Source organism: Triturus cristatus, chromosome 12 (assembly GCF_964204655.1).
Source record: "Triturus cristatus chromosome 12, aTriCri1.1, whole genome shotgun sequence".
Lineage (NCBI taxonomy): Eukaryota > Metazoa > Chordata > Amphibia > Caudata > Salamandridae > Triturus > Triturus cristatus.
The window spans coordinates 316,652,907-316,673,272 of record NC_140595.1 but is presented as its reverse complement, the minus strand read 5'-3'; the positions used below and the strand labels follow the sequence as shown (position 1 = coordinate 316,673,272).

At 47.8% G+C, this 20,366-nt stretch overlaps 1 protein-coding gene across 2 annotated transcripts in view; it reads right to left on the bottom strand.

The window, feature by feature from the left end:
- DYNC1LI2 (dynein cytoplasmic 1 light intermediate chain 2) overlaps positions 1-20,366 on the bottom strand; it is a 225,951-nt gene that overhangs the window by 167,689 nt on the left and 37,896 nt on the right. For both annotated transcript variants that reach the window (XM_085638555.1, XM_085638556.1), the window contains exon 4: positions 5,520-5,750. In XM_085638555.1, the coding sequence (XP_085494681.1) occupies positions 5,520-5,750 (231 nt within the window). The remainder of the gene's footprint in view (positions 1-5,519; positions 5,751-20,366) is intronic.

Here is a 20,366-nt window from a genome sequence, read left to right as displayed (position 1 = left end):
GATGGGAATTAACTCCCCCACCCTGCTGCCCATTGCCGAAGTACCTCCCAGTGCCTTCTTTTAAACACCCCTTTATGTGTCTCTCATATGCACTCACTTTCTTCTACACTCAAAAAGTACTTCATTATATACCCTTCCTGTACCTCTCCACTACTTACAGCAGTACCTCCTCACCACCTACTAGTGTTTATCTTTTTTTATGCTCTTTTCATTGCCGTTTCGGGCTTCCCACAGCACAATTCAGTCACACACATCACCGTAGTACCTCCCCCACATATCCTTTTATTGCCCCACTGCGCTTCCTCCCAATACCCTAGCAACCACCACCCAGTACCAATCTACCGCCTCTCCAACATTCACCCAGTACCTCTTTACACTGCCTCCCGGTACCCCTCCTATCTTGCAGCAGTGAATTCTCTTGGTACGCCTACTTCACCAGTACTTTTCACTTCATCTTCACAAAAGACTTTCCTCTTACCCCTTCCAATTGCCCTGCTCTTCCTCTACGAGTTCTTTTACCCGAGGGCCCCTCTCACTCACTACCTTTCACTCACATTTTTCTTTGTCCACATTTCGTACCAAACTCATTCCCACATGTGGCCTGTGGATTTTTTAGCATATTCTCCTGTTAATTTCACTTCCCCGCTTGCTTTATCTGAGACCCCTCCCAATTCTATCCAATGCCTTCCTCCATCTTCTCCTTCCGGCAGGCAATGCTGGGGCTAAGAAAAAAAAAGTATTATCATGACCTAAAGCCTACTCTACTGTCCATGTTGCCCCTCCACACACATCCTCCCTCTCTCTGCCTCAGTGTCCCCCCTCACTCACGCTGCCAGCCGTAAAAACATAAAATAAATAAAAATAAGACGCAGCCAGCTTTGGACGAGAGTTTAATTGTGATTTTTCCTAGTAGGCGAGACCTTTTGGCTTTGTTAATGCTTGTTATACTTTTAGTTCCACTAGATGTTCTTCTAATCTGGCCCTAGTGTGAACAGAACTCAGGCAATGTTTTAAAGTTTCATTCTATATCACTTCTATTATGGCCTTGCATCCTCGAATATCAAGTAAAAATGGAAATACCCACGTTTTCATTTGATTATTTAAGCTTGAAATGGAAGGTTTCATATGTTTTAGCTTATACGCTTTCAGTCAATAGGAGATGGCATATAGTCATCTTTTAACCAATGGGCTGTCTCAATGAGACAGCAGATTTAGGCTAAATAGAAATTGATGGGCTACCAAAGTAAGTTGCATGTTTCGCAGTGTTTGAATCACATGGCAACACGGACGGTCATCCAAAAGGGATCTGTGACCAATAAATACCCATTAAAGAGCTAGTTCTAAGGCATACAAACTCATGTTAAAAGGGATACCCACAATCATAACATTATTCTGAGATACATTAGGCTTTACACGAAGAAAATGTGTAGACTCGAACCTTCTGCCTGTGGTTTCATTTTTGGGTTATGCCCATGCTAAACGGCTACCAGAAACTGGAACATAGATATGTGGTTAATGTTACTTTTCTAATTCATATTCTAGTTGATTTTTTGCCCTTATCGCAAATGAAGAGTAACATGTATACCATACTCTCTGCAAACTAAATGGCATCTAGACAACGGTGTACATGTGCACTTGTATATACACAATAACATGGACAATTTTGTCAACAGGAGTGGTAGTTCCACACTACTACCCTGCCAATGTGCCTTTTGACCAACCAACCATAAAGGAGGTAACAAACAAAAAGTGAAAATTGCAAAGTCACACCTATGTATCCTTAGATACAAGACTGAAATGGATTTTGTGATGGTTTTTATTACAGAAATTGGCAACTGCACCATTGAAACTGGGTGGTTGTGGAAAATCTAGTTGGAAATAATTAGGACAATGTCACATGGTCAGGATAGGCCAAGCAGAAACACCACCATTTACATGCTCACATTTCTTAGGTTAATTATCAACAACAGGGGCAGCCCTGAGACCCGAACCAGGAGCAAATAATACTAGAATCCTAACAGAGGTTCAAGTTTAACACTTACATACACAAAACATACATCACACAAATATTTATCCTATTCAAAAGGAAAGAATCATGAATATAAAGAGAGACATACAGATACAAAATACAGATATAAAATACCCATGCGTAAGTAAATACAATTCGTAGAACATTTATTACCAATTGTTAAATAATTGGATCCAAAGACATACAAAAATATTGGAGCTCAACACAGTACACAGAGGATAAACAATACAAAGTGTAATCGAAAAGTGGCTGAGAAAATAATTATACACAATAGGGAGTTCAGAACAAGACAAAAAGCAACACAAGGCAAAAAATGCGTCCTCCTCAGCTTGGGCCACATATATGCGTCAATGGCGTTTTTACCATAATATAATTAGATGGTCATCATCAGGAAAGGACAAGGATTTTAGGAGCGTCCAAATTAATTCAATAAAACATCTAATCTCATAGTAGATCCAACCGAAAGTATAACAAACGTATGGAATCCACAGTATTGAAGGCTCAGGAATCCAATGATCCACTCTTGTGGTTTGGCACCCTAGGATGACCTTTGACTACCATCATTTTAACTGACTTTAGTGTGTTACTTTACCCTAGCCTTAATGTAGGACGGTCCTGCATATGCCTGCTTCTCTTCTGTTTTGTAATCTTGCTGTCTTCTAGTGGGAGGTGTCACGGAGTAGAACACTACTATTGGTTTGACATGGCCTGATGTCATCTTGTTTTCTGACTTTTCCTTGCTTCTGCGTGCACAGCAGTGCCAGCAAGATGTTTGGGTTAAGAGAATTTTAAGTGCTTACTATTGGCTTTGACATGGCCTCATGTCCTCTTGTAAAATGACTTTTCCTTGCTTCTGCGTGCACAGCAGTGCCTGCAAGATGTTTGGGTTATGAGAATTATAAGTGCTTACTATTGGCTTTGACATGGCCTCATGTCATCTTGTTTTCAGACTTTTCTTTGCTGCTCGCACGTAGCTGCAAAGTAGGGAGGGCATGTTTCTGCTCCGCACTTGTTTTTCGCTCTTCACTGACCAGAGTGAACTGGATATTATCTGTAGAATGTGCAACTCTGCCTCGAAGTCAAAATACGGGAGCTTGGCCAGCCTCCGTCTTGGCCTTGGCGCAGACTGGTACAGCCAGCTTGGTTCTCTCTCATGAGAAGGAGGCGAGGTTTTCTAGAAGCTTCGCCTCACGTTGAGTAATGGTATTAAAGCTGGGAGCCTTCGGGCCAGGTGGAAGTTCACCACAGAATAGACGTATTGCTGTGGAGGTGACAGAACTTGAGTCCTGACTGAACTCCTTCCTGGGCTGTTGAAGGGCTTCCCCAGCTTGTGTTGACAAGGATGATGCAACTTCAGTCGTTGAGGTGTTCCTAAACATTTATATGTATATATTTTCTACTCTTTGCCATTTGTATATATACACACTGCATTTTATTCTAATTGTTTATTGTAGTTAATTGGCACTTGGGAATCTGCATTTACGGATATATTTGGCCTACAGTTTTAAACACTGCATTAATAAACTTGCGTTAAATGCACCTGAATCTGTTTACTTGCCTTGCCTAAAGGGAGTGCTGCGTCCTTTTCCTCATCTTTAGGGGGTGCTGCTCAAAGTGTATATTATTTAAAAGGTGCAGTAGTTTATTTGCCTCCAAAGTGGGAGTGCAGGGTTTGGGTGTGTCCTTTTAGTGAAAGCACATTCATTACATCAGGATAGAATGTTATGTATCCAAATGGATTACTAAGCAAAGATAGGAAAGCTCAAGGGAATAAGGAATTGACCAGCCTTCTCCTTCAAAGGTTAGAGGTCAAAGCCAACATAATGGCAAAGAGCTGGCCTTATAGATGTACACATCCACACACGATCCAGTCCCCAAGGATCTGGTAGTTTTCATTACCCGTGCAAAAGGTTATGGATTTAAAATCATATTGTGATAGGCACAACACTTTGTTGCCAAGGAATAAATCAAGCAAAAACTGATGTGGGCTGTGCACAATCGCTAAATCCCACACAAGGGGCTCTCGGTAATTCAAAGAGTAATTCCATCCCGGAGCATTCCCAAATGCTCCGGGATGGAATTACTCTTTGAATAACCGAGAGGTTGCCATCTCTTTTACACAATTACTTTTGACATACATTTGCATGTGTGTCAATGCAAGATAACATTCTCTGAATTTGCATTGCTTACGTTTCTATTTTAAGGGTCCAATATCCTGACACCTAGTAAGAGGGACAAAGTTCACTGCGCAAATGTAATGTTTGTTATTTGTCTGGTTGGCGACACCACAATTCAACTAGAACAAAACACTGTGGCCTGAACAGAGGTTGCAACACAGCCACATGGCTTCTTTTATTATACATGCACAACCACTTCCGTGATTAGGCAGGGATGCACTCAGCTCACACAGCGAGGTCACTTCACATTGGAATTCTAGCTCAGTTGATTCCAGTTTACCGACACAAGCTATGTCCAGTTTTACACCAATACTCTTACCCACAGGTAATGGCAGAGTTAGTTCACCTGGCAGGGATTTGGAAGATGACTCACCCTAGGCAAGACAAGGTTAGGGAGAGCTAGGTAGGAGTACACTATACTGGTACTTATATGCCTGCTTATTGACAATGTCTTAGCACAATGGTGGAAACGTTCAACCTTTTCACTGTTCTTGCAATGTTATTTGTGCTAATCTGTTTAATTCTACTCCTAATCGCAGCACTCTTATTTTACACAAGAATCACCATGCTTCAATAAACATGGAAATGCCTTGTTGAGTATTTCTTGTGTACTTCTTTGGGTATGCATGAGAGTCCGAACAAAAGGGTTTTATATCTGTCACCACAATTTCCTTGGAGGCTCAGGGTTGTCATGTTGTAAGGTTGCACGCACATTTGTTGCCCTACAAGGTTAGGGGTTCGGATGGTGCACAGTGAGCTAGCAGGACTATAGGCCAACATTGCATGAGTGGGTGCGGGGAAACAGACTCGCACCATCCCAATGCTTATGTTGGCCAACAAACGCCCAGTTTAACAACACTTGGTACAGGCAGGTAATAATTGTAAAAAATGTCCCAGAATTAGTGGTGCAAATCAAAATAGGCGCTTGGCATGAGTATGTTTGAAGATCACTAGCTTGGTGAAATTCCTGAGATGTTTAACTAGGGAACAAATACTATATATAGTCAAAAGTTGGGACTTACCTTGAAGCCAAGCAATACCTATAATCTTAACCTGATAAACTAACAGGGCATGCCAAACATGGAAGATATCCAATGAGAAAGTGCTAAACAACTCTTAAAAAAAAAACTCCATCCCAACTGTGATCAGCATTCACTTTACATAAAAGATCTCATACAACCATTAATGACAATAGGCAATTGCTGCGCTCACTAACAATTCCAGCAGAACAATGGCTGGTTTTGTTTGCACTATTTATACAAAGATGATGCTTTCATCTGCAATCTAAAATGTAAAGAAAAAACAAATCTTACATTTCTGTTCCAGATCGCGAATGTCTTCTGGTCGAATTTTCAGCTTGTCAATATGTTCGTGCAAAACACTGGCCCATTTATGTAAAGATTCCATAATAGTCCATGGTCTAGACATATCTGCCACAAACACAGCAAGTGTTTCCTGCAAAGACTCTGCGTTAACAGCAAACTTCAGAAGACCTTTATGGTACAAATCCCCATCCAAGATCCATACGTTGCAGCGAGTGTGATCTGTTAATAAAGAAAAGCTTCAATTAGACATCACAAACGAAAATCGCCTATGAATCATAAATAAGGTTTTTGTCAATAATAGGCAGCATTTAAGTGACATGTGGGGAATGCTGCTCATAAAGGGTCACTTGTAATAAATACATTTTGTCATTTACACGTGTTTTGACTGCCGAAAGCAGTGAAAGATTAAAGATATAGATAATTCCTGTTAGTAAAGGGTGTACTAGTGCCTCAAGCTACAAGACTTGAGCAGGATATAGAAAAATAATGACAGGCTGCAATTTTCATAGAGGGGAAGAAAGTTGAAGGGTTTCATACTGTGATTTGCACAAACGCTGAAGGGAAAATAAATGGGTTAAAACAGCACGAGTTGTGGCGTGAAAACAAACAGGACCACAGTAAACTAAGCAGGGGGACAACAAGGAATAAGGTCATGGAGTATTGAATAGGATATCTGACAAATCAGTGAAGGGATGCGGGGAAGGTTCAAAGTAGGAGTAGACATTGGATATGATGAGCAAAATTAAAAAATATTTAAAACAAAGCTTTGTGCAAGACTGAGTGTGGACAAAGAGCAATAAAGTCGAGAGAAAGGAAAACAAATGAAAGGACTTAGGTTTCTGAAGTAGAAAACTCCCAGATAGATGTTGAATGTTAAGAAAACTGTGCTTAGGTGGAGTTTTTTCTTTTTAGCATCCATGGCAATGAATGTTTCAGGAAACTACTGCGGGCCTGATTCCCAAAAGGTAAACCTACACTTTTCTGCATGTTTACTATTTTTTGGTATTCACAAACTACAAGTTTTATTTTACTAAAATGTAAGCTGGCTTCCCTTCCTTTCTTCTGTTAGACCCTCAATGAAGCTTGGACCAAGTACATGTGTTCTTTGTTGTGCTTGTTCTTCCAAGTCGTTCTGCAAAACACTACTCTTTTATTAGGCCAATTGGGATTACACCTTGAAGTGTATTGTATTTTTCTACTATTAACACAGGCATACAGCTTATTTATGTTGCTTTCACCTATCTGATATCTCCAGTGATGCTCTTGTTACTTACACCCACAACTGTACTATTCTACGCCACTCTACTCTACACAATGCCACGCTATGGCACTCTACACTACACGACTTTACACCACACCACTATACTTTTGTCTACACCACTCTCCTCTACGCTACAGACTTTTAGCCATGCTGAACTTCAGCAAAGCCAACAGCTCAAACGAAGGCAAGACATTTTATCCTCGTCAGTGCTTGTTACTGTTGATTTCCTGCATATTACCACAAACGCTGCCTGCAACATGCACAAATGCTTGCAGTCTCCCACACTTTAACATCTATACACCTTGGCTTCTCAAGATTAAAACTGCACTGATTTGCAAATGTGGACACTTTTTTAGCCACCTAATTAGCTAATGGGACCCACTTTTAATTTGGTGCCTAGGCCTATTTTCTGTTCAAGCCTGACCCTGTAAGCAGGCGCAACTTGTAAAGACGGTCAAAAAAGAAATGCGATAGAAGAGTTTAAAGATTTTCACCTATTACTCCTGCGGTGAACATGGGTGACAGTTCTCTGCAGATACAATGAAACGTGTGATCAGTGGAGAAGCAAGTATAAAGAACGATCTCTAGGATGAAATTATAACACAACATGCTCCCAACAACAAATTAAATATGTACCCTGGCACTTTTAGTAGTCGCAGTGCCCGAGTACAGGGTGCGTACCAGATGTGACACTCATAGCCTAGAGTATGTGTTTACCATGCTGAGTTCCGAATTGCAGTCTATTACAGCTTTATGATCTTTCTAACGCAGCCATTGCCAAATAACTACTGAAGCAACCCCAGCAGGCACGTCAGCCCGACAAGCCCAGCAGTCTCACCAGCGCTTATGTAGACTTCCTAAAGCACTGAACCGTCACCACGCACCAACAAGTGCAAAAGTACACAGACGCAACGAGGCCAAATAGTCACTTGGTACAGCTGTACTTGTTAAAGTTTGCCAATTCTTTTTTTTTTTTTTTAATGTTCCGAGCGCGTTTGTGGTGTTGACTAGCAAGATTAAACAAATTATTTAAAACTATATCCTTGGGGAATAAAAACTCGAGTTGGTTGACTGCTGAACAGGAATGCCAGAAGAACAACACGGTAGCCAGCTCTTGAAGCCGCTGTTAAAGGATTTACACTACTGCAGCAAGACATGTGCAGCACATGCCTAATGAACAGTGGGGATTACCAGCATAAGATTGTGAAAAAAGGCAATAACAAGTGGAAATAATGGGATATCTAACATCACGAATGCCTAAATCTATGAATCCGTGACTGTAACCTCTGAAAAAGTATGTATGATGGGGGGGTTCTTTCACAAAGTAAATCTATGCCTTTCCACATCGCACAACTCCACCGACAAATGGCTAGACGGGTTAAAATATGCATGGTTGTGAATAAGGTAATCTATAGACCACCCCGCCAAAGGAAGGGAAGAGCTGATGTAACGATGACATTGCACCATCAAAACTCACTCAGTGTAAATGCATTGGGTAAAATAGGAACACACTTTTCGTTTCTACAACTTTTTTGGTGCAAAGACCGAGGACCATATGCAACATACATTTAATTTTGGTTTTAATTTAGAGGGTTTTTGGGTCAAAGGTGTATTCCTACAGCATGCTCGTTTTTGACCGATGCAGACTCGTTTCCGCCCCCGGCACTCAAATCTTCACGTGGTTTTCAGTTCCCCATACCATGTGAAACAAAGTTGTAATGGGGCTCAACATATCTACTGTAATTTATCCGGACCAGCACCACTGCAATTAAAAGTGTGATGAAAATGGGGGGCGTGGCTTGGACGGCAGAGCTCATGGCTGCCTGATCCCGTTGCTCTGCGCAACGAGGGGATAATTAACCTCAGTTCTGGGGTTTAAAATGAGCGGAGAACAAAGAAATTATGTAATAATCATCTTTAAGCGAAGCGGCATCTGATGTGATACTCGCCGACAAACGAAAGCCTTTCCTTCGCCAGATAATTGATCTCGATCCTGGTGTGTAACGAGGACGGCAAATTCACAAAATGGCGACGACTGAATCCCTGCTGAGTTGCTGGTGACGCCGCACTATCCTCAACTCATCTACAGTTGGGGGAGGGGGGGGGGGAGGGAGACGAACGGTCACCACAACGCGGCGTTTCCACGCATTACCATAACCACGCATGCATTACAACGCATGCGTGGTTAAAACGAAAAGCCTTTACCACGCATACCTTTACTACGAAATACGTAGTAAAAGGCATGTGTGCTAAAGTTAAAAGAAAGAAGAAGAAAGAAGAAAGAAGAAGAAAGAAGAAGAAAGAAGAAAGAAAGAAGAAAGAAGGAGGGGTTTGGGGGGTCTCCCCCCCACAAAAAAAAGCGTGTTAAAAAAAAAGGGGACTTTGGGGGTACCCCCCCCCCCAAAAAATAGAATGCACCTGTTTCCAAAGTATACAGAAAAAGACGTGGAGGCAATCGGCGTCGTAAGAAGAAACACAAAAACACTTCCGCTTCCTCTTAATGACGTACAACGTCACCACGGAGGATCAAGGAGAGGAAAGGTAAGGAGGAATGAGGGGGTGGTATCGCGGAGGGGTACATTTAAGAGGTACATTTTTAGGGTGAAAATCCTTTAACATGAAAATGCCATTTACATGCATAGTTTAACAACGTAAATAGTTGTAAAAGTATGTGTGTAAAAGGAATTTTCGCGGTAAAGGATATGCATGCTTATGGCATTTGTGTTTTAACGCATGCGTGGTAAAGGTATGCGTTACAATAGAATGCGCTGTAAAGTCATACAACCCAGTTGGGGCCATCAGCTGTCTGGAAGTCACCACCATCCAGCGACCGACAACTATGAAGTGTGGCTCATTGGCAACATCATTTTACTTTTAAAAATGGTATAAGCACCGCAACATTTTTAAGCATGAACTGCCTGACCCCAAAATGGCGCTTACATCTCTCGTCACGGAACGTTAACATATTTGTTCCTTAATGCGACGAAGCGTATTGTGGCAGAGATTATCAATGATGCTGGCCTTAACTCACTTACGCTGATTCTGTCTTGCAATAGTTAGCTGTGATTCCTGATTCGGCTATACAGAATCTGCCAAGTGGGTATTAGCCTGACATTAAAATGACGGCGCCTCCGGTACAATCCGTGAAAGCGGAGTGTGCTCGATCCTTCGCGCTACTGTGACTCTTCCGATTGCCTCCCATGGACAGATTAGCGTTCTGGGGAGTAGGGGCTGCCACGTCGTGATGTTTTGTTGGATCGCTTGGACGCTGACAGAATACGTGTTTAGCCAGCCAATACTCGTACAGCAATGGAATCTGGCACGGATATCCTGCCAGCACTGTATGTTCCTTTTCCCTCCAAACCACATCAATGGTACATGTTGCCTTCCAGGATGCAAGATAACCTTATGAGGGGCAAATAGAATCTAATACACTGCTGTCACTGCCTGTTCACTCTTATAGCCACCTATATAGCCATCTAGGTAATGCCCAATCGGTTAATACCGTTTCACAATGTGAGGCCATAAAGAGATAAAAGCCACAGAACTTATCACCCAACGTCCACTCTGAGAGGGAACGCCACAGGACTCCATTGCCAAACGTTTTAACTTATGTCTCTGTGTGCCCCTGTGTATCCCACTTAACATTGTGTTATGGGTGATCTTCTGGTTTCTTGAATAATAGGCAGATATCTACAATAGATAGTTAAAAGTCAACACTCAGGGACACTAATCTGAACACAATATTACTGTGGGGATCTGCTGTTTTCATGAGTGGGCCACTTCGAGTCACTATGGTGATCATCGATCTCTCGAACTCTTTATCATATCAACTACAACTACTTGCCATTGTTAAGGAATTTTACCCAGAGTCACCTCTTTCTAGTTAGTAATATTTATTTGCATTCTCTACCTGTTTATGTGAGCTGTTTCGTTTCATGATGGTGGATAAAGAACCCAGAGCGTAATACAAAAAATCTAAGGCTGAGCCGGCACTCTCTGATTCACCGATCAAGGCCAAATCAGACATAAATAAATAGCACTATGGATATGATTTTCAAGAAATTAGCGGATGTTGACGACCTGGCCAAGTCAACAAAACGAAACCCAGACTCCATGCAGCTAGAACTTACCGCCATACATGCAGATATGATCACAATTAACTCAAAAATCAATGACGCCGGCCGCCGCGACAGGGCAAGATGGACCAACACGCGATGGTCATTGCCACCCGTCCCCGAGGAACATTCGACCCCCCGCTTGGATACGGACACCCTCCTTCAGGCGATCCACGCATCCAGAGAGGTGCTAGAGGGGAAGATCGGTGCAGTGGGCACGGAGGTGTCGCTCTTGCTGCAGGACCTCAGGAATTTGGCGGATAGGGTCACTGAGACGGAGACTAGGCTGGGTGACACGGAAGACTCGCTGCAAGACCTGCGTAAAGGAATGACGGAACTACAATCCTCCCACAAAGACCTACTATGGCAGGTGGACGCCGCGGAAAATAGAGCAAGCCGCAATAACCTCCGCTTCGTGGGCTTTAGAGAGGGAATGGAGGGAACGAACATGCCTGAGTTCCTGCATTCATGGCTACTACGCACCTTCCCGAAAGACAAATTCTCTACCTGCTTTGTCATAGAGCAGGCCCACAGGGCGTTGATGGCCCTACCACCTGCAGGAGCACAGCCACAACCTGTGATAGCACGTTTTCTGAACTTTCTAGACAGAGATATGATCCTCAGGGAAGCCAGAAAGCTCGGGGAGATCCGGCATGAGAACACACGCATAATGATTTTCCCAGACTACAGTAGGGAGGTGCAGAAGCAGAGACGTACATTCGACTCCGTAAAAGCCAAATTGCAAGAACATAAGATTCAATATATGTTACTCTTTCCCGCCCGCGAAACTGAAAGTGTTGTTCATGGGCAAATTCCACTTCTTCCAGACGCCGGAGGAGGCTTGGCATTGGCTGGAGTAACACACGGCGATGTGTCCTCGGGAGAGGGCGCCAGACGGTCCCCGGGCCCACAGAGATCATTAAGACCCAGACAGGTTCGTAGAGGACGACTTCTGGAGGCAACTCCATATGCCCCAAAAGACACTGGCAGATTCAGAAGATGCAGTGGATGTTCCTTGGACTCTCGGCGGGCTCGTGCACGTTCCGCCTCCCTGATCGGCCTCAACCAGACACCAAGAATGAAACCAGGGACTCTTCCTCTGGTGAGGAGGCGGCGGAGGGCCCCTCCATGCACCCCCTGGCAGCTGCAATACTGGCGATGGAACAGGACGCAACGGCGGATGCCGCAGCTACCAAGGGAGACCTGCCGGATTCCCACTCATGAACGGAGGCCTGCAAGGTTGGCCGTGGACTAGATTGACATTTCGGAGCATTCAAGCTGGATACCCACCCTTTTCTTTCCATTCCTTTCTTTCTTTCTTTGTGTTACATCTGCCGAAACCTACGAAGACCTAGAGGACTCCCACGGAGCCGTAGGCGTTAGCCCTGGAGTGGCTACAGACTTGGACTCTCAGCAGTTCCCTCGCTTTGGCAGTTGCGATTTTTCTTGGCTCGTTCTTGTCCTCTGTTTCTTCTCCTCTTTCTTATTCTTTCTGAAGGATTTTGGGACTGCTGCGAGAGTTGGAACTTGTGGCGTGAGTTGGGACTGCGAGGGCGACAGACCTCCACCAGCCTAGGGTTCACCCCCCAGCGACTGGCGGGGAATGCGACATGGGGAGGGGGGGGGGGAGGGGGGTTGGGAGGGGTACAATAGTTCTATAGTTGGATTCTTTTTTTTTTTTTGAAACCGTTTATTACAAGACTCAAAAAATATACAAATATGGGCCTACAACCGATATACATTTATAAAACACATGGTGCTGCGGCCGAGCATGCACAGGAGGTAACATCGTTGCGAGCCACACTGTCCAGACCCCACTATACGGTTCCATTTTAAACTTAAAGAACAACAAATACAAACAAACCCACAAGGCAATCCTCAATCGGAAATAGCAACACGTGCTCCCCTGGAGGGGGGATCCTAGCCATCCATAGGAATCTCACGAGGGGGGGAAGAGATCAGAACTAGGGCTGGGTACACCTAATGCCCAGGTACTGGGGGGATGAGTTGGCTAAGGGGACGGGGCCGGCGACGGATCGGGCAATAACAGTGGAGCACAGATTCCCCCGCGGTAGGCGTTCCAGGGGCCCCACACTTTCACCCATGTCGCAGGCTTACCTCTCGCCACATACACCACCTTTTCCCGAAACATGCACCAATCCATATGTTCCTTCCAGGCAGAGACAGTCGGGGGCCTCTGGGATCCCCACAGCTGGGCAATATCACGCTTGGCAACCATATACCCCAGAGTCGCCCACCACGTCTGCGGCACCGAGTAATCGGTAGGCTCCCACACATTCAACAGGCATCTCCTCGCTTCGGGCAACAGCGCCACATGCGTGACCACTCGCAGCACCTCATGCACACCACGCCAGAACCCCGCCACCTCCGGGCACTCCCACAAGATATGCAGAAAAGTTCCCAGCGCACCACACCCACGCTTACACAAACCGTCCTCAGCGTAGCCCATACGCAGGAGCTTTGGCCCCGTCATGTAGACCCTGTGGAGTATCTTGAGCTGGACGAAGCGAAGGCGAGCCGGTATGGCCACCTCTTTCGGGGAGGCCACCGCGGAGATCCAGTCCTCGTCGTCCAGCTCCAACCCATCGGCTACCCAAGCCTCACGAAGGGCAATCAACAAGTCTGAGCGGTCGTTGATCAGTTTTTTGTAGATCAGTGAGATCGTGCTGTCAGGGACGTGTCCGTCCAGCACTCTATCCTCCAGGGGGGAACACTCCGGGATGGAGGCAACGTCCGAAAAGACGGAGCCCAGCGCATGCCGGACCTGCAAATACCGAAAGTACTCGCTGCCCTGCAACTGAAATTCCGTCTGCAGCATCTCAAACGTTTTAAATCCTCCCCTCGTCCAGAGATCCCCCACTTTGCTAATGCCTATTAAGTCCCACTGCTCAAAGCCCTTCGAGGTCCACAAGGAGCCCAACCGCTCAGACGCATATAGTGGTGACGCCCGGGTCAGACGGTCCTTCCATCCCATAGCTGCATTGGCCGCGTGCCACACGCGCACCATGACACGTGTGGGGCCCGTTAGGCGAGCATCAGGCGCGCTAGAATAGAGCGCTCGATTATGGTCACCACCTGGGAGGAGCATCCTATCCATTTCAAATGCCGGGTTTAAGGCGGGCCCATATAGGCCCTGATTAATCGCGGCTAGCTGGGAGGCCCAATAGTACCGTTTGATATCCGGAAGGGCAATCCCCCCATCATACCATGGGAGAGTCAGCTTCGCCAGGGCAATACGTGGCCTCCCGTCCCAGAGCAGGCGGCGCTGCAAACTCTCCACTTCGCGGAAGTAGCGCGCTGGGACGAGGTCCATAGTGTTCTGCAACGCGTACAGGAAACGCGGCATCGACATCATTTTAAACAATGCCGCCCGGCCGAGCGGCGAAAGCGGCAAACGCCGCCAGCGCGCGACATCCTCTTTCAGACGCTGGAGGGGGGGAAGCAAGTTCCGATCATACCGAGCCTCCGGGTCCAGAGTAATGAAGACACCCAGGTACCTAAATCCCTGCGGGGCGACCTGGATCGGACAGCCCCGCGGGAGGATAGGAGCCTCCCCGGAGAGAACATACACACACGATTTAGCCCAGTTGATGACCAGACCGGAGTTACGACCGAATGAATGCAAAACATCAACCAGTACTATAAGTGATTTACGTGGGGAAGCTAGGTACAAGAGGATGTCATCAGCGTATAGGGATACGCGGTCCTCATACTCAGGGGACCAGCAGAGACCACGGATGGAAGGCTCCCACCGCAGCCACTCCGCCAGGGGCTCCAAGGCAAGTGCAAAGAGGAGCGCCGATAAGGGGCAGCCCTGCCGTGTGCCCCGGCCCAGCCCGAACGGAGCTGACACTCTTCCGTTCACCACCACCTGCGCCAATGGGCCCGAATACAGCAATTTGACCCAACTGATGAACCCTGGGCCGAATCCAAACTTCGCAAGCATCGCCCAGATATATGGCCACTCAAGCGTGTCAAACGCCATGGTGGCGTCTAAGGACGCCAAAATGGCCGGCTCCCGTATGAACGGGGCACGTGCGAGCACACCGTGCAAACACCGCAGATTAAGGGCTGTGTTGCGATGGGGAATAAAGCCCGATTGGTCCTGATGAACCAAATCGCCCACCACACCGACCAGCCGATTGGCCAGTACCTTGGCGAGAATCTTGGGCTCCGCATTCAGTAGCGAAATGGGTCGATAGGATGTAACCCGGTCCCGAGGTCTCCCTTCCTTGTGGATGACCACGATTGTAGCCAGACGCTGGTCCAGCGGGAGGGAGCCCACCCAGTGTGCCGCCAGGAACATAGCCCGGAGGTGGGGTGCCAGCGTATCCGGTCGCAACTTGTACAACTCGATAGGGAGACCATTCGGACCCATGGCCTTGCTGGAAGCGACCAAGCGTATGGCGAGGGCGATCTCGTCGGAGGTGGGAGCGGCGTCCAACGACACCCTGTCATCCCCGGAGAGGGACGGCAGCGCGATATCACTGAGCAGGGCACGGGAATCCTCTTCCGAGCAGGGAGACACCGGGAATACACCCCACGGAAATAATCCACGAAGCAGGAGACAATTTCTTCTGGCTCAGTTACACACACACCATCCGTTTTCTCAATCAGCGGGACCACACGATTCGCTCTCTCTTTTTTGTCCAACCACGCTATAAGTTTACCAGCCTTATCACCCACATCATACAGTCGCCCCTGTTGCTCTCTACTGAGGCCCCTGGCCGCCTCCGTGACGAGGGCCCTATAGGCCGCTTGCTTGAGTTGGAGGACATGCAATGCGGCATCCGTCACCCCACCTTCTAAATGACCCTCCAACTCGGCTATTTCAGCCTCCATCCGGGTCACCTCCTCCCGCTCGCGCCTCCGGGCGTGGGAAATAAGGGATAGTGCCTCCCCTCGGAGTACTGTCTTGAAGGCCTCCCATAGCGGTACAGCCGAAGGCGCAGACCCCACATTCTCATCAAAATATCGCTGAAGGGATTTAATCAATTCAGCGCGAATGGTGGGGTCGCGCAGGTACCAAGGATTGATTGGGACCACCCTACCCTCACCCCTCGGAAAGACATCAAAGTGCAGTAGGAGCGGGGAGTGGTCCGAAATACCCCGTGGCAAGTGGCGCACCTCTCCCACCCTCCCAACATAGGCCGCCGGGACAAGGACATAGTCTAGTCGTGAGAGACTACCATGGGCTCCCGAGTGGAAAGTGTACTGCAGCTGCGTGGGGTGTTTTAAACGCCAGCAGTCCACTAATACAAATGTATCCAAGAGGCCGGGTAGCCACGCCTGTGCCCGGGGGAGGTCCCTAGGGGGGTGACGATCCACAGACCCAGATACCACCGCATTAAAATCCCCCCCCACAACTAAAAGCCCCCCCGGAAGGCCAAGGAGAAGGCGCCCAAGGTCCGCAAAGGTGGTCGACTGCAGCCCCGGTGGGATGTATACTGACACAAAGACAACCACTTTGCCCTCCAATCTTCCCACCAAGACCGTGTAGCGTCCCCTGTCATCGTGGAGCACCTCATCAAGCTCCAACGGGAGCGAGTTCTTCACCATGATGCCCACACCCCTTGAGCCGGACGTGAAGCCCGAGTGAGCCACTAGGCGATAGCCACGCCGATTCATGGCGCAGAAGGAGTTGCCAATAAGGTGTGTCTCCTGCAGAAAGACTACATCGGGCGAGATTCGCTTCAAAAACTGCAGGACCACACCCAGTTTGATCCTGTCCCCCAGTCCATTCACATTCCAAGACAACAAAGTTAGTTCCCTACCCCCCATCATGTACAGAAGCCATCATTCGTCCCCCGGAGAGCACTTTAGAACTAACACAAAAAAACGTTTGCCTTGTGATAAAAACGAACAACACCCCATCCCTACCCACCCACCCCAACAGAACTCCCCCCTCCCTGCACCCCTGCATGAGCCCAAACAGCCCCCTCAACGTGCAGTGTGCCTGTCGCCCCATATATAGTTAGACTAACTAAACCCCCTAGATATAGTTGGGTTCTTTAAGTTTCATTTGGCACAAGCAGTCACATGGCCACTCAGATGTGCGCTCTCACCGGTTGCCCCCACCCGGGATATACACTGACCACTCTTGTATATGGCCCCCTTGAATGAACGTAGACTCCCCGCAGATGGGACGGAGACTGACCCCTACAAGATACTCACATGGAATGTGAATGGCCTAGGGGATAAAATTAAGAGAGGGCTGGTGTCCACATACATAAAACGGGTCCACCCAGATGTAATCCTATTGCAGGAGAGCCACCTCAAGGGTACAAAGTGTGGGTTTCTAGCGAGAGGAGCTTACACAGTATTAGCACACGCGGGATACACAGCGGGCTCCCGGGGCGTGGCAATCCTGCTCAATAAATCTCCCCCTTTCAAGATAACTCGGACATGGACAGACCCCCAGGGTACGTAGATGGGAGTGACCGGGGAGTGAGGTAGACGGAAGGTCACAATAGTTTCGGTCTATGCCCCCCCCGAAGTTACAGGCCAGGACTCTACACGGGCTGAATGATATCCTGCTGGATACCCCTGATACACTACACATTATAGGGGGTGACTTCAAAGACGTCATGTCCATCCCTATGGACCGCTCAGGGAACCGTATCGACCACTCCCCGACAACACATCTGGCCAGGGTGATGGACACATTGGATCTGATAGACGTGTGTCTGTACCTCCATCCGGACACTAGAAGTTAATGGCGCTCACACGGTGCACTCTCGACTGGACTATGTCTTTCTCCCGCGGCGGGCCACGGGTACTGACTGGGAGGCGGAGTACATGGCGCGTGTGATCTCTGACCACTCCCCACTGATGGTTAGGACAGGAGGGAGGCCCAGGGCGAGAAGTGGAAACTGGAGGTTGACGGCTTGGGACCTGCAGAACGCGGAGATATTGCGGGGTCTTCGGGGCGACACAACAGTGTATTTTGCGGAAAATGTAGGTTTGGTGCAATCAGGAGTTATAGTTTGGGAAGCCTACAAGACTGTGCTCCGGGATAGGGCCCAAAACCGAATAACTTGGGAGAAGCGGAAAGCACAAGAGGAGCGCACTACTTTGGAAACCCAAATTTTGGTGCTGGAACAACGCTATCTTGTGGGACGTGACCCACAGGTACTCCGGCTCCTGGCTGACGCACAACAGCGCTATAGAGCCCTAGTAACGGAAGAGGCTAAAACGCAGGCGACCCTTCATAGATTATATGACGTTGGGGATAAATCTGGTAAGGTCCTGCCTGGCTCAGCCGTAAGGAATTGGACACCCGCTGGATAGAGAGCATAGTGGACCACCAGGGGCAGACGCAAAAGGGAGACGCACAGCTAGTACAGACATTTGCCTCCTATTTAAAGGATTTCTATGAGGCCAGGGAACTGGGTGCCCCGGAGGAGTTTCTAGCATATCTAGCCACAATTCAAACCCAGAGCTTAGCGGCTGAGGATAGGGAGGAACTTGAAGCAGACATATCGGTGACCAAACTTAAAGAGGCAATAACTAAATTGCGCCCTGGGAGGTCCCCAGGCCCGAATGGGCTCCCAGCGGAATTTTATAAAAAAAGGGGCTGACCTCCTGGTGGTGCACTTGTTAGCACTGTTCAGGGACGCGGCTCAAGAGGGTACCCTCCCACTGGATCTTAGACTGGCCACGATCATCCCCATCCATAAACCAGGAAAGCCCCCGAGGATCGTGCGTCTTATCGCCCAATCTCCCTCCTCAACATAGAGGTTAAACTCCTGGCGACGATACTGGCCCTCCGTTTACGCCAAGTAATCTCAGGCCTAGTGCACCGAAATCAGACAGGCTTCTTACCATATCGGGCGACCAGACAGAACCTACGGAGGACCCACAACTGGCTTATGGCGGTACAGGACCGGGTTGTTCCTCTCGTTGGACGCGGAAAAAGCGTTCAACGCTGTCCACTGGCCCTTTTTAGAGGCAGTTTTGGTCAAGTTCGGCATCGGCCCCAAATTCAGACAATGGGTGGGACTCCTATATGTGGACCCAAGAGCCCGAGTTAAAGTAAATGGGCTGTTATCTGAGGACTTCCCTATTAGAAGGGGAACCCAACAGGAGCGCCCTCTGTCCCCCCTGCTATTCGCCCTCACCATTGAAATAGTGGCCTGTGAGGTCAGACAGACATAGGAGATACGGGGGTTCCAAATAGCACAGACTGATTTAGAGGAAGAAAAGATTTTGCTATATGCAGACGACATCCTGTTGCCCAACCAGCTGTCACGTTCCCCGCACTGTTCAGACTCCTGGGCAGGTATGGCTCCTTCTCGGGCTATGCGATTAACTGGCATAAATCGGTCCTGTATTGCCCACGACCTTAGGAGACGTGGCCCCCTCTCCCAGGGGCTCTCCAGGTCACACAGACTGGATTCACGTATCTGGGGATCTACCTAACCACAGGTAGAAATCTCTCCTACCAAAAAAACATTCAGCGAGTCATAACGAATTTTGCAGCGGACGCTCTACGATGGAAAGCCCTCCCCCTTACGATACTTGGCGAAGCCGCAATGTTTAAAATGATGACATTGCCGCGCTTTTAGTACACCCTCCAAAATGAATATTTCCTTCTTCCTCGACAGATGTTTCGGGCGATAGACGCAGAAATGCGCTCCCTGCTATGGCTGGGGAAACCACCACGAATTGCCCTGAGTACGTTGCAGCGAAACCAGTATAATGGAGGGATATCCCTACCGGACATCGAGGCCTACTACTGGGCAGAGCACCTGGAGCCGGTAAATGAATGGCTCCATGCCCCGGCTGATCACCCCACCTACAGATTAGAAAGGGACACCATGGCACGTCGCTCCTGCCTATTTTACTTATACAGGGGTCCAGGTAGGAGACGCCTACTTCCGGCCACGCAAATAACCGTTGAGGTCTGGGAAAGGGCGACTAAGATATTGGGTTGGACACGTAAACCGACAAAACAGACACCGATATGGAACTGTACCTGGTTGAGGGAACTCCACAAATTCAAGGGCTTTGGGGGCTGGGATGACATCGGAATCTCTACGTTGGGGGATGTGGTGGCAAAGGGGGAACTTAAATCCTTCAGGACTTTTGCATTGGAGTTTGGGCTGCACCCAACCCAATTTTTTAAATACACGCAATTGCGACATGCATGGAGGGCCGAGAGCTTGCTCTCCGCTCCCCTGCCGGAATGTGCCCAGTTAGAGGGTCGCCTATTGCAAGAGCAGATAGCCAACAAGACAGTCTCTCTAACGTATAGTACCTTTAACAATAACATGCCAGACAGACTGGGGAAACTGAGAGAAACAGGGGAGCAGAACTTGGGCATGATGGACACAGTAGATTGGGAGGCGGCCCTGATGCATCATAGGGAATTGGCGATTAAATCCCGCCTCCGACTCATCCAATACAAAATACTACACAGGGTATATTTCGACA